The following is a 12,840-nucleotide window of genomic DNA, read 5'->3' on the forward strand; positions in this document are numbered from 1 at the left end:
TTAGCAACAGAGGTTCTGACCAGATCTACCTACGATTATCGCGGTGTGCACCATGTTATACATTACAAAACAACACACATGCTGATGGCATATGCAGTAAAATACTCTTGTTGCAACATGGACTGCCATCTGAAATAACGAGTCACGCACGTCCGCTAAACTCCGAAGCAATATTCAAATTAATGCACCTCGTCTTCCGGTTGCTGGACTGCCACCGGACACAAACCCTCGTCCTTCGGTATCTCTTTTGATCGAAGTTTCCACATACAATAAAACCGCAACGAGGGAAAAAATTATATTGGCAACAATTTTAATTAACTCCAAAAAAAGATCTACCTCGATTTGGAAGGACTTCCCTTGGAACCATTGCCAAGCTCACCCAAAGTTGGGTGTCAGGGTTTTAAAAAAGGCAGAGGGTAGCACTCAATGACAAACATTCCACAACAAATCTGGCAACTGGACGTTATTAAGTACCATGGTGGAGATTAAAAACTTCACACAGTGATCCAACCTGGCCTGGCTCACATCCAAAGCAAAAGAAAAGAAAAGGCAGACGCTTTGCCGCAGTTGGAAACTGGTTTGACTTCTTTGTCCCACAGTCCCAACTCCATATGAACTCAAGCTCAGAGAGGCTCGTAGGGGCAACCAATTTGGAAAGCTAATCAACTCGTAGGGAGAGGTCAGTCAATATTCGAATTTCTACGCATTATTGCATGCAAGCATTCCATTACAGTCGACGACCACTTTTAAATCATGCCTTTAGGGCGTCTCGAAAGTCGGGCTAGATTGGTTGCCGTTGTTTGTGTTAGGATCCACATTAAAGTAAAGTAAAACAAGAAAAGAAACGAGAGGAAAATTATTCGCGCACACAGCCAAACATTGGGGCGGTTCGTTCCGCGATTTTCCAGCATGCCCCTCCACCTGTCCTTTGAAAGCGTATCGGCAAGCTACGACCTCGGGGTGTGACGTAGGCATGTCGTCACAGAGCGACCCCGCTCCCAGTGACTCACGCAAGCTCTTGTAATCACCCAAGTTACGCGGGCGTTTGCAGCAGCAAGAAGCGATTCGACGAAAGAAAATAATACAATTTGTCCGCCGCCGAGATAAATCGGTTACTAAGAAATCACGCGCCAATGTCTTCCCGTCCTAACGAATTTACCGACAAGTCTACGCATGAACAGGCGCGCGCTTGGGAACAACGGGGACTGAAACGCGCAATTCATCTTTTCGGGGGGAAAGAAATCTGCCTCGTTATTTTGCTTAGCTTCGCTCTCGTTAATTCCAAACACGTCGCCCGTCCGCCTGCCTTCGGGAACATTGTTCGGTACTTTTAAAGACTAGCTACTTTATAAAAGGTTCCTGGTCGCTTCTTATCAAACGCGTTTCCGAAGCAATACGTGGAGATAGGCCGAGCTTCCTCGCTAGCGTGTCGCACCTCGAGTCACATGGTTCGCAAGGAGGCATAAAGCAGGCGTCATCGCCACAAATGCGCGACCTTTTTGGCCCCAAAATTGTGTCAGTAATTAGACGTGTACAGGAAGCGCAGGGGAGCCTCGCCACTACACCTCAATGGCATGCCCATCAAAAACGACGAGGTGCAAAGACCAGTCCGTCCCAGTCCTTCCCTGGGTTCAGAGTCCCGCTCTCGGAACGAAAATGACACGAAGCTACGCACTTAGAAGCTCGCCACATTCGTGAAACATGCGAGGCGAATGAATTAAAAATAAAGAAAAAATAAAATAAAGGTGCCGTTTTCACCGAAGCCGGTTGGATGAGTGGTAAGCCTATAACCACCTTGACAAGGCCGTCTTCTAGCGGCATGACCTTAGGTTCGCTACAAAAGCGTTTTGGGTCACTCGGCGCGTTCTACCGTTCGCACGAGACGGGGCGGAACTCGGGAAAACGAGAGATTCGGGTGGTTTACCTTGTTGATCCTTTTCAAAGCCATGACAGTAAGCCTACCCCTCCAGAAAACCGACAGACGGCTAAACAATCGTCGTCGCCCTGCGCATCGGCCGGACTGACGCGAACGCACAGGCACGTAACGTGCTCCATGGCTCACTCGGAGCACGTGAGTAAAACATTAAATATTTATTTTGTTTTACATTATAGTAAATAAAATAACTATATTAAGGTATTATAAATTTAATAAATAATAAATCTAATTTTTTTTATAACCGTCTGAATCGCCTTTTTTGCGCACCAAATTACTTTGTAATCTTTTGGTTGGCTTACTTTTGATTTTGTAGTGCACGATAGTTGGAAGAGAGGTAGGCGAGGCAAGGTTATCGTTAGATCTCTGCTCCTGCGGTGGTAGGTTTTTCAGGTTGCAATGAGTAAGTTTATAAGCTCCTTTTTCTTTTCGTTATCCCTTGCTCGTGAAGGAATCAACCAAACACGACCGGGACGGCGTCAATAGCAGTTAATTTTTTCCAGGAATGCTCGGTGGGCTTCGTTGGTTTTGCTTTTGTTTCTGCGATCATCGCTGATTTTTACTAAACGAAACGTGGTTAATTGGCAGAAAGCCTCACAGGTTCGAGTCCAGACTCCTGTGGTCTGACGCAGTCGCGGCAAGAGTATTTTGCTCAGAATGCCGTGTTTGTTCTCTTGGGTGCATGTGGGTCAGTAGTAATAGAGTTCGCAAGTTGTTTCCACGGTGATAAGATCACTGCAGTGGAGCCATCATCCTCAATGTGCATCAGTCATTAGAAATACAAGCTCATAGTTACCTTCCTCTGAAAATTTCACCCAGAAAATCTCGTAAAAATCAACCAAGTTACGTAATAACAAAACGATAGTTTTCCTAAAGTGAAATTTATGCCAAGAAGTGAGTGTAAATATGACATTTTTCAAAATTAGCTTTTTTATGCAGAAGTCAATTTTTTTTTTTTTGTTTTTTGGTAGTGTCCCCCTTAAAGACCGAGCGCCTTGGAACCTCTTAAAATCTCTTGTAACGAGAGGGCACTGGCACCATGTGTTGGGTAACAGTGTAAACTTGGCGGTTCCACAAAATTTTTAATTCTCTCGCACATCATCCTTACTTTCTTGGCTCGAAAAACTTGTCAATGTTATAAACGACCATTTCTCATAGGTATTACGCACATTTGACCTCGGAAATCCCACAAGACCTTCGCTTTAGTGAAATGCAGTTCCAGGGTCCCCGCATAGGTGGCGCCAGCGTGCCAGTGTGTTCTCTTGTCCTAAGAAATTTTAAGAGGTTTCAAGGCACTCGGTTCCAAGGAGTTGCTAGTGTGTGAACGGGCCTTAAGAAACTCCAGCAACAGTGTTTTAACATAGGAAACGTGAGAGGCCCTGCACTCAAACTCCCAGAGAGAAAAAGTGGTGTCGCTTGGTAACGATGTGCCATTTTTCTGCCGTTGTGGGAAGGGGGGACTAGAGCCACCATCTTCCAGGAATGTTAGAACGGTCCTCTACAAAGCCAAGCGACATCGCTCGAGCTTGCCAACTCCACAACTCAGGAGGAAGTCACTTTTTTTTTGTTTGCTTGGATCGCAACGATTGCAAGTTGCAGCCGCTCTGCACCGAGTGCCCAAAATGAGTTGCTCTAGAGAGGGCCACCCATCAGTGCCTTTTTCTTAGGCTATGTGGTGCAACCTACAGCCCCTTACCAAGTGTACAGCCATTATTATCCATCCCTCCAAGATTGATGCCTACAAATATGAAGCTCTGCCCGACACCCAGTTTGCCCATTGAGTGTTGTGCGGGGTGTTGCATTTTGCGGGTGGAGCTTTGCCTACAATTCTAATGTTGCGGCAATCTATAGATGTGTATTTAGTGATATAACTACTTTTAACTTGATCACCTTTCGAGAGTAACCTTAGCAGCTTGGTGAAATGCGCACTTTAGGTAGTTGAGATGCAGTACATGTAGGCTCAAAAGTACAGAAGTCAGCACGCAGTTTGTGTAAAGGCAATGCTAGCTCCACATGTCTCTAAAAAGAAAAAGAGAAAAACAGAGGCACCTGCTTTGGAAGGCAGATGGTCCGACAAAAAGCCGTGTGACAACTTTCTTTATTTTTTCCTACTTTGTTTTTTCTGCCAGACACGAGAGAGCAGGTTGTACCTCTGCTGCCATGGGTGGGCACGGCTGTGGCCCTGGGCTTGAGCCTGTACCTGTACAAGTGCAGGGGGGGCAAGGGACGAGTGAATTCGAGCGTGGACCTTAGCAACCCCAAGATCGTCAACTCTGTCGACATTGAAGACCTCGGGAACAAGGCGGTCTTCTGCCGCTGCTGGAGGTCCAAGAAGGTAGGATTCGTCCATGTTCAGAGTGAAACCAAAGATTAAAGGGGTGGTGCAACGATAATCACTCTGAATGTTTTTCAGTTTACGCTAGCTTACACTGGCACTAGTGGGACCAAGTATACTTGCACGCAACGCCACTGACCAAGAAACTTCTTTGCTGCAAGGTGCCATAGTCCCTCGAGTGACTATATTTGAATGCGGTTCATAGATTGGACCCAAGCATCGTGCTAGCGCTTTTTGGGCTCGTGATAAATCATAGCTCGAGGAGCATTCGAGTAGTGGCTCGTATTCAATCGCTGCAATGACAATAATAGCCCGACCCTGAAAATGTCAAACTCGATGCGTGGCTATGATAAACATTGGCGGCACATAATCTTTGCCAGATCACGTGGCCACTTGTTCTAACTGCCAGTCGAGGCGGTCATTGCCGTCAAGTTTTCTTCCAATTTTTCCGCAACTACCATGGCGTGGAGAGAACTAATATATGTTTCTTCGGTTATAAACGTCAAAGATTCATTCTAAGCGGCGGTTGCATTAAGTACAAATGTAGTTTTGCTCCTTTCTGCATGGGATTCCTAAGGTACCGAAAAAAATTTATGTGTGGTGTTTGGCTCGCGAGCACTCTGGGTGCGGGTCTTGACCTCTTCACTGTTAAAGTCTGCCTTGCCTGGCAACATGCACTTGGTAAGCGATTTGGAGAAAGTTTTGGGCACCTTAAAAAATGAATTAAGAGCTTCCTGCGTTTTGTTTCGCCTTTGAGCGGTAGTATAGCCGAGCCTGCAGTATGAGCGTCTTGCTTTAGAGTGAGCTTCGGCTGCACAAGCGAGACAACCTGCCGGGGTTATTAGGTGCGCCTGTGGCCCTGGTTTCTTTGCTATACTTTAACCAAAATATAGATTTTGCAAAATAAGGCCACATAAGCGTTGAGCGGGACGCTTCAAACTCCAAAACATCACTTGTACATCGGTATCTCAAGCGGATAGCCATACTTTTGGAAAATTAGGGCGCGATCAAGCAAGGGCTATAATGTCATTGTCCCCCTGGAAAATTTGAGAACTAGGGGAAGCGGCCTCGCTTCTCTCCTCCTCGTTTTGGTTCAGCAGCTCGTTGGGACATAGCGAGGAGGAGAGGAAATGAGAATTGTGACACGACTCATCCGATCAGCCTCGTCGGCAGTGTTCAATCGTGCACTTCTTTTCCAAAAACACGGCGATCCGTTAAGAGATATCACTGTATGAATGATGTTTTTGAATTTTGCCACATCTCACCTATCCGTCCAGACTTGTTTTGTGATCTCGAAATTTCGGTTCAGTATCCCTTTAGGTGAAACTCTATAAGCTCGCTTCCACCTCTGTTGCCACCACAGTGGTGCCGGTTAGGGCACAGCACATGCCCAGGTACATTGTATCTTGGGAAGAATTTGTTTCGTAGACAGACAGTTGGTCTACAAGATGCTCCGCCACACAAACGCATACAGCGAGCTATTTTTGCAGGGCTTTTGCCGGCATGCTAATTGTAACCAAAGCAAATGGCTTTTTTTATTTTTTCATAAGAGGGTTATTTTTTGCTTAGCCTTTTATACTTGTGTAGATTGTGGTTATTATGCTATAGGTGCCACACGGAAATTAAAAGGATTACTACAAGGTGAAAATTCCGGGAAATGTAGACAAGAGGGATGGGCTCTTTATCGTTGCCTCAGCGGTGTTTCGTTGGCTCTCTTGCCTAAGCATTCATTCTACTGAGATAACGATGTGCCTGCAACAAAGGTCTCACTCTTTTATGCACCATTGTGGTCGGACCTTGAGGGGCTATTCTTGCATCCACTCACAAAACCAAACAACAAAAAAAAAAAAAGAGAAGATATAATTGGACGTGTTAAGTTCCATTGCCTGTTTTGCAAATTTCATAAATTTGATCATCCTCTGACAATGACTGCCTTTAAGACTGCATTTCAAAGTAACCCTTGCAATCATTGACTAAAATTTGTTAACACATTGTAGTCAGTTAGTGTTCTTTCCCATCTAATGTCTGCTGAGGCTGGCACACAGCGAGACAAATATTCATGCAGCGGTCTTCCTCTTTTTATTTTTAAGTCTTCACATCAAGAATGAATGTTGTATACTTGTATGACTGTGATAGGAGGCACTTCACAGTGTGTTTGGTGTTTCTGTCCTATAACGGGAATACGGAAACAAATTAAAAGACCTCTGTACTCGCACTCCCTGATTGTAACATAGGGTTAGGTTAAAGTTGATATGCACTTTTAGTAAATGTAGCATAAAGATATCAACATCTGCATTCATTGGAATAAATAAGGTTTCTTAACTAGGAACTTGTGCATCATGAAAGATGCAACTATCGATGGGCAGTGCTTTCATACTAGTGATGTGTCTCCGTGCAACATGTGTGGCATTCATTGAAAAGATGCTTCACAAATCCTTTTGCCATCTAGACTGAAAGGATGCCCTAAATTGACACTGTTGTTTCTTGCAGTTCCCCTACTGCGATGGCTCCCACAACAAACACAACGAAGAGTGCGGAGACAACGTCGGGCCGCTGATAGTGAAACGTAAGGACGCGTAAAGGAGAGCTGCAGAGGACCCATACTTCCACGTTGCCAGTAACAGTGTTGTTAAGGTAGAAGCGTTCGTTGAAAATAAAGAACCCGGTGTTGGTATTTCATCGAGGGTCTCGTACGTTAATCATGAAAGACATTGGTATTGGTGTTTCTTTAAAAATAGTTTGATCACACACAAAAAGAAAAAAACCAACCTTTGCTATGGTGACTGTGAACAAATGTTTTGTTCTTCCTAATTGTCCCAGCTTTCCTCTTCAGTTTTCCATTCCCTTGCATTTTTAGGCAGCAAATTGTTTGCAGCTTTTAAGACTACCGTAGTTTGGCTTTGTAAGAAAAGTCGCTTCATTATAACAGTACTATTGCATGCATCATATCTTGAACTGATTAGTACTAATCTGCTGAGATTTATTTTCAAGAGTCGTCCTTCTGGAGAGTTAGGCGATTAAAGCTTAATTGTAAATTTTACCTAACCAATAGAAAATACTTTTTTGTCAGTGGTTCTGAGGCCTAGACACAGTGCCACACCTGCCACTAGCAAGCAACCTGACAACTGATCTCTAGAGAGGCTTGGTATGTTGCACAGTTTACTTTTATTTAGACTGCTTTAGGGGGATTGGAGGAGGAGAATGGCATTGGGGCTAGAAGTAGGGTGCCAAGAAAAACTCCAGGGAACAAACTGCCAGCCATGCTGGCCATCGGGGATCGCAAAAAACGCACCAATTAGCTAAATAGCCTAAAATGTACTAATTAACTTTAAGTTTGGGAAAATGAACGTGGTTCCAGTTAGATACTCTCCGAGCATCATTGGAAACCACTAAATCTACTCGTTTTGGAAAGATGTAACGCAGGTACAGTGCGCTCCAAACTTAACACCGCCACGAGATGGTCCGGTTTCTTCACTTTTTGAGCTATTCCTGAACCTAGCGGTCCAACTAGTTGGTGAAGATTTGCGTCCTCGATGAAAGCCCAACCAGAAGAAGGCATTCCAGCAGCTGCAGCGATCAATTTATCTTTGGGTAGCATGCAATAGGTCAATATTTGCGAAACCGAGTGGCGGCTTTAAAGGGATACTACAACGAAATTTCGGAGCTCATTTTTTGGTCTATGTGTTCAAAAAAGCAGTATCACATGGAGCATACCAATATCTTGTTAAAAAAGTCTCGAAAAGGAATTTTAAAACGAATTAAACGATTCGCAAAGAGCACCTGGTGGATGTCGCTAACGCCTCGTTTTTTAATGCTCCTCTAGGAACCTTGACAGCTAGTGACGGAGGTTGTCTCGTCTCCGGCCACGACGAGAGAAGGGGGGAAAGAGGAACTCCCCTCTTCCGGAGAATCTCTCTTGTGTGTCGCAGAAGTCGCTATTGTCCCCCTAAAGATTATAATAGAAGATTAACCCGTCACTCAAAATTCGTACAAAAGCAGCCGCTTCGGTGGCTGGAACGACTAGGCCATCCTCTCGACGTCAGCCTCGCCGTATCTTTGCTCGTCTTGAGACGACCTACGTCACGATTGCGTTGGATGTCACATGCTCTAAGCTGGGCCTTCTCCGAGCGCTTGCCAGAGTGGGCCGTTTATAACGAAAAATGCAGCCACCAGGATCAAAATACAAACGTGCGATTGTCATTTACGGATATTGTGGATCATATTCAACCTATTTTTGAACACGACGGAAATATTTCAAATTTCGTTGAAGTATCCCTTTAAGTTTGAGGGGCACTGTACATTATTTTGCACCGTCCCGTGTGTATTTCTTGGTTTTGGTTTCCTATCGAAGCGCATCCTTCCCAGCCAACGGGCCCAGCAGTCCAATAGGAAACCAAAACCTAGAAACGCATCCAAATGATTTTTGTTTTGGAAAGCCATAAATGCTGTATGTGCATTTCTAAAGTGACTGTTTAGCGGTGATTTGCAATGATGCTCAGCAGATTTGTAATTGGAACCATATGTCTGTCTTTACTAATTGAAACATTGATTAGTAAATTTTTGGTTAATTATTTTGCCTAATTAGTACATTCTTTGCAATCCCCGACTTCTGCCGTGGTTGGCAGTTTGTTCTCGGAAAGACTTTTTTTTCTTCTCAACCACCTAATTTTCAGGGATTTTTGAAAGCCTTCGTGAAACACCCAGTATACATACTTCTAAGCCAGCTTCGCAAATAAAATTCGAAAGCGTATGAGCCTGTGAAGACGGACAAAGTCGACTTTCCCCTATACAGTATTCTAGAACTTCATAAACCAACCGCTCACTTACACAAACGCATTTGGCCAGAACCGTCTAATGAGCATTATTTCGCCATTCTGGTTCAATTGGCTGAATACGGCGAAACCTCTCGGACATTCGAAGTGCACATTCGAGACATTATTTTGGTGCTCAGTGCACCCGTTTGTAGTTAAGGGGGCGTTGGAGGGGTTTCACTAGTTTGTTCTCCAAAAGGTTAGGTAGAGGACACGAGCCTGGTAGAGCGGCAAGTGAGTCCTTCGCTCGTGTTCCGCCTGCAGTGTGAGCTTCCTACCTTCGATAACAATGTGGCGCCTTGCCAGCCTCAAATGTGCACGTGCAGCCAAAGTACAACATAAGACGAGTCTTGCGCTGGAGGTCTGACGTCGCACGTCGCAAAGAGACGCCATACCAATGCGTTTGATCTAACCCTCTTTAGTGATCGTAGTCTTTCACTTACAACCCCGATTTCTGTGGCCACTATACTCCGTCTCACGATAACTTGACAAACTGTGGAGGCTGGAGCCCCCGCAACCCAATAAGAGCGCCGGTGCAAGGAATGTGACAACGCTCCATGGTTGAGGCCACAGGGGCCTCGTTACCACCATAGCAACAGCGCCGTCCAAGAAAAAAGGTGGTTCTAGGCTCCTTTTTCTTTTAAAGGCAATTGAAATCGCGCGATTCTATTTCTAACGTGAAGATACGAAGCATAAAGAATAAATAAGCTCAAATTTATTAGTTTCAATTATATTTAAACCAAAAAAGTAACGCCACATCCGTATCCGCTCTCGATTTATTTTTTCTCTTTGTAGCGCCATGGCCGTTGCAATCGCAGACATGTAATTGGCCGTTTCCGCTCAAAAAATGCACTTCGCCCTCGCATTAGCGCTTGTCGCAGATTCACGGCTAAATTGAGCGCATGGTTGTCTCATGAACTGTTCCTGAAGTGCTTGCTATTTTAGCGGACGGGCTGCGGTGGACGTTCATTTAAAGTTGGTCAGGGGGGATCGGTGGCCGAGTGGTCTAGCGCACACCAGCTCGGAGCACGTGGAGCGAAAGCTCGCGCTGCAGAACCCAGGGATCCTGGGTTCGAGCCCCACCCCTGCCCGTTTCGATCTGGATGAGCATCGTACCGGCGTGCGGTCGTGTATCACTACTGCGTGATGCACGTTAAAGACCCCAGGCTAGCGGTTGTACCGCACTGGCTAAATTTCTCATCTACAGCTGGGAGACTCGTCACCCCTGTGAGGCAGACCAAGTTCTAGGCTGTATAAACACACACACAACCCAATTTTTTTTTTTTAAAGTTGGTTGGTTTTGGAACACACAACTCTTGGCTAGCAAACAACAGCCAGTTCCTCCGGGCCTCGCGCCTCGCATTTGGCGTAGTGACACAAATGCTCCCATGACGTCGGGTCATGTGCCTCGCTCCGACACTCTTATTGGGTCACGGGGCCTTGGCCTCCACTGTTCGCCAAATTATCGTGAAACAAAGTATAGTCACCATGCCCCGTCCCTTTCTTTCTAGGGGGGGTGTCGGTGGCCGGGAGTGTTAATGCACTGGAGCTTGGAGCACGTGTAGCAAAAGCAAATCGAGGTGGTCCTTCCTCCAAGTGACTGGGACTCCACTTGTCAGAAGTGGATAATTTGTAACTGCAGTATTCAACTGGCAATGAAAATCAATTAAAGCCGGTATACTAACGCGGCAGTACTACATTTTATTCCGAAGATACTTTATGTGACTATATACAACTGCGTGGTTCCACAAATACTTGTGGTGCCATCGATGACGATGCTATTACACAATGCAAACACAAAACTTCAGTTAGGAACACTGGGAAAGCCTAATACCATATAAAGCAGTTTTGGAAATGGGCTTAACATGATAGGAGGGGGCAAAACAAGATTTGCATCGCTTTGGTTGGACAGAAATGTTGGAATCCCGATTTCTTGTAATGGAACTACCCTAAGGTTAAATTGAATCTGGAGCACATTTTGATAGGCATCCGTTACAACAGGTGGAAGAGTTCCTACTTTTGGCATGTTGCAAACAAAATACTATTTGTTGACGAAAGTAGAACAATATCTGGGATAAAATTTCTGAAGTATAATGTGTATATCTTTTCGAAACAGACTCTTCTCGGCAATATTGGGATTGAAATTCACATTGGAAGAGTGGCACGAAAAACACGTGGGAAAATCATTTCCAAAGGAAGATTCAACATTCCCTCTAATGTGCTGGCCTACTGTGCCCATTTTTCTTGATCCATTCCTGCTTTAGTGTCTATTCATCAGCACTTGACACATTCCCAGTCATGCAGTTCAAACAGCCTTTCAAAACGGTTCATATTAATCAGAATGAGACCCAACTTGCACCTGCAAATCTCTCCCGTGTTGTACACGGTTCTGCAAAACTAGAATGCTGCATGTACGGTCGTGGGCAAAATAAGTCGAAGTGACCAAGCAACGACCAAAAGATACCAGTGGTGCCGCCCCAACGCAAGGAGTTGAATTGGCAATCGAGAGAAAGCATGCAGTCGAGATTGCAGTGGCATATGTTATCCGGCTAGGCCCGGTCACGCACGAGATCTGTGTGCTTTTGTTGCCCACGTGCCACTAGTGCGCCCTATTGTATGAGTCTTCGTTTTTGCCCCTTCGGGCATTGGAATATGATTTTGCCGGCACAGACGACAACAAGCGTGGCGGTAGGCAGTAGCAAAGAGTAGAGACGAGTCGCACCATAGCACACCTGTAACATGGAAGAGGAACGGGCCGAGTAAGATAGCCGTGACCACTGCACCACCGTCCCCGTCCTCTCTCTTGTTACTAGTTTAGCTTCTCGCGTCAAGGCAGCGTCGCCAATATCTTTCGGTCATTTCAGCTTACGTTGTCCACAACTGTACCACACTATAAGGCCAAGCAGTAAACGTTGAAAAGTGGCTTCTTAAATGCACCATGCCAAACACCTCCACGTCGCTAAAAACTTTTGTATCGTAGCGAGTCTAGTTGGGCGGCCATCTCAAGAATCCTTCGCCGCAACCGCAGTAGACAGACAACAGAGGAGCCCAATGAGAATAGTCTTGCAAAGCATGCTTTTTAGAGCTTCTTGCCCGGCTTGGGCCGCTTCTTGGGCGGGGTCCAGCGGAGGCAGGAGATGTCCACTGAGAGGCGGGGCTTCTTGTACTGGGCGCTCCGCAAGTGCTCTTCGACCAGTTTGGGGGTCACGCAGATGACGTGCTGCCCCTTCCAGTACTTGACCATGTTAAGGCTCTGCAGCGTTGTCACTATGTCGTTCTGCGTGATGCTTGTCATCTGGCTGCAAAAGGGGAGAGACCACGTCATTCTCTATCACACAGGTGTGGCAGAACTACTTTGTGACATTCCTATGCTATGCTGACAGTGCGGTGGGAGCAAAGCTGAGAATTCCACTAATTATGCTTTTGTTTAGTCGCCGGCTAGACTCCGTGCCACGAGTGGGTTTAATACAGTCATGTGATGCCTTCATGCTCTGGCAGTGCTGCAGTGAGGACTGCATATTAAAGAGGAGGGATGAGGAAAAAAGAAACCCTACAGAAAGGCTTGCGGATGCCTCTGATGCCACACACAGAGTTTCTGGAAGATAGCATTCATAGAATCAATTATCACGCTTTATTTGTGAGATATAGCGAGCAGAAATGGTCAATTTTTGAACCATTCCCTCAAATTGATTCAAACTTTCAGGGTGAATTGAACCCTATTACGATTGATAACATATAAAGTTTAAGTCTTGTAGGCCAAT

General features: G+C 45.5%; 3 protein-coding genes across 3 annotated transcripts in view; 1 reads left to right on the forward strand and 2 right to left on the reverse strand.

Moving 5' to 3' along the window:
* Positions 1-2,067, reverse strand: part of LOC115325376 (ubiquitin-conjugating enzyme E2-17 kDa) — a 31,772-nt gene extending 29,705 nt beyond the window's left edge. The window contains exon 1 of the mRNA XM_029986096.3: positions 1,925-2,067. Within this exon, the coding sequence (XP_029841956.1) occupies positions 1,925-1,948 (24 nt within the window). The 5' untranslated portion in view covers positions 1,949-2,067. The remainder of the gene's footprint in view (positions 1-1,924) is intronic.
* A 134-nt stretch (positions 2,068-2,201) lies between these two features.
* LOC8037927 (CDGSH iron-sulfur domain-containing protein 1) lies at positions 2,202-6,947 on the forward strand. The gene is made up of 3 exons (XM_002406011.4): positions 2,202-2,336; positions 4,063-4,268; positions 6,759-6,947. The coding sequence occupies exons 1-3, from the start codon at positions 2,333-2,335 to the stop codon at positions 6,846-6,848; spliced, it is 300 nt and encodes a 99-aa protein (XP_002406055.1). The 5' UTR covers positions 2,202-2,332; the 3' UTR covers positions 6,849-6,947.
* A 3,813-nt stretch (positions 6,948-10,760) lies between these two features.
* LOC8037928 (histone acetyltransferase KAT8) overlaps positions 10,761-12,840 on the reverse strand; it is a 29,513-nt gene continuing 27,433 nt past the window's right edge. The window contains exon 9 of the mRNA XM_002406012.4: positions 10,761-12,378. Within this exon, the coding sequence (XP_002406056.2) occupies positions 12,159-12,378 (220 nt within the window). The 3' untranslated portion in view covers positions 10,761-12,158. The remainder of the gene's footprint in view (positions 12,379-12,840) is intronic.

Source organism: Ixodes scapularis, unplaced genomic scaffold (assembly GCF_016920785.2).
Source record: "Ixodes scapularis isolate PalLabHiFi unplaced genomic scaffold, ASM1692078v2 PGA_scaffold3__209_contigs__length_174095766, whole genome shotgun sequence".
Lineage (NCBI taxonomy): Eukaryota > Metazoa > Arthropoda > Arachnida > Ixodida > Ixodidae > Ixodes > Ixodes scapularis.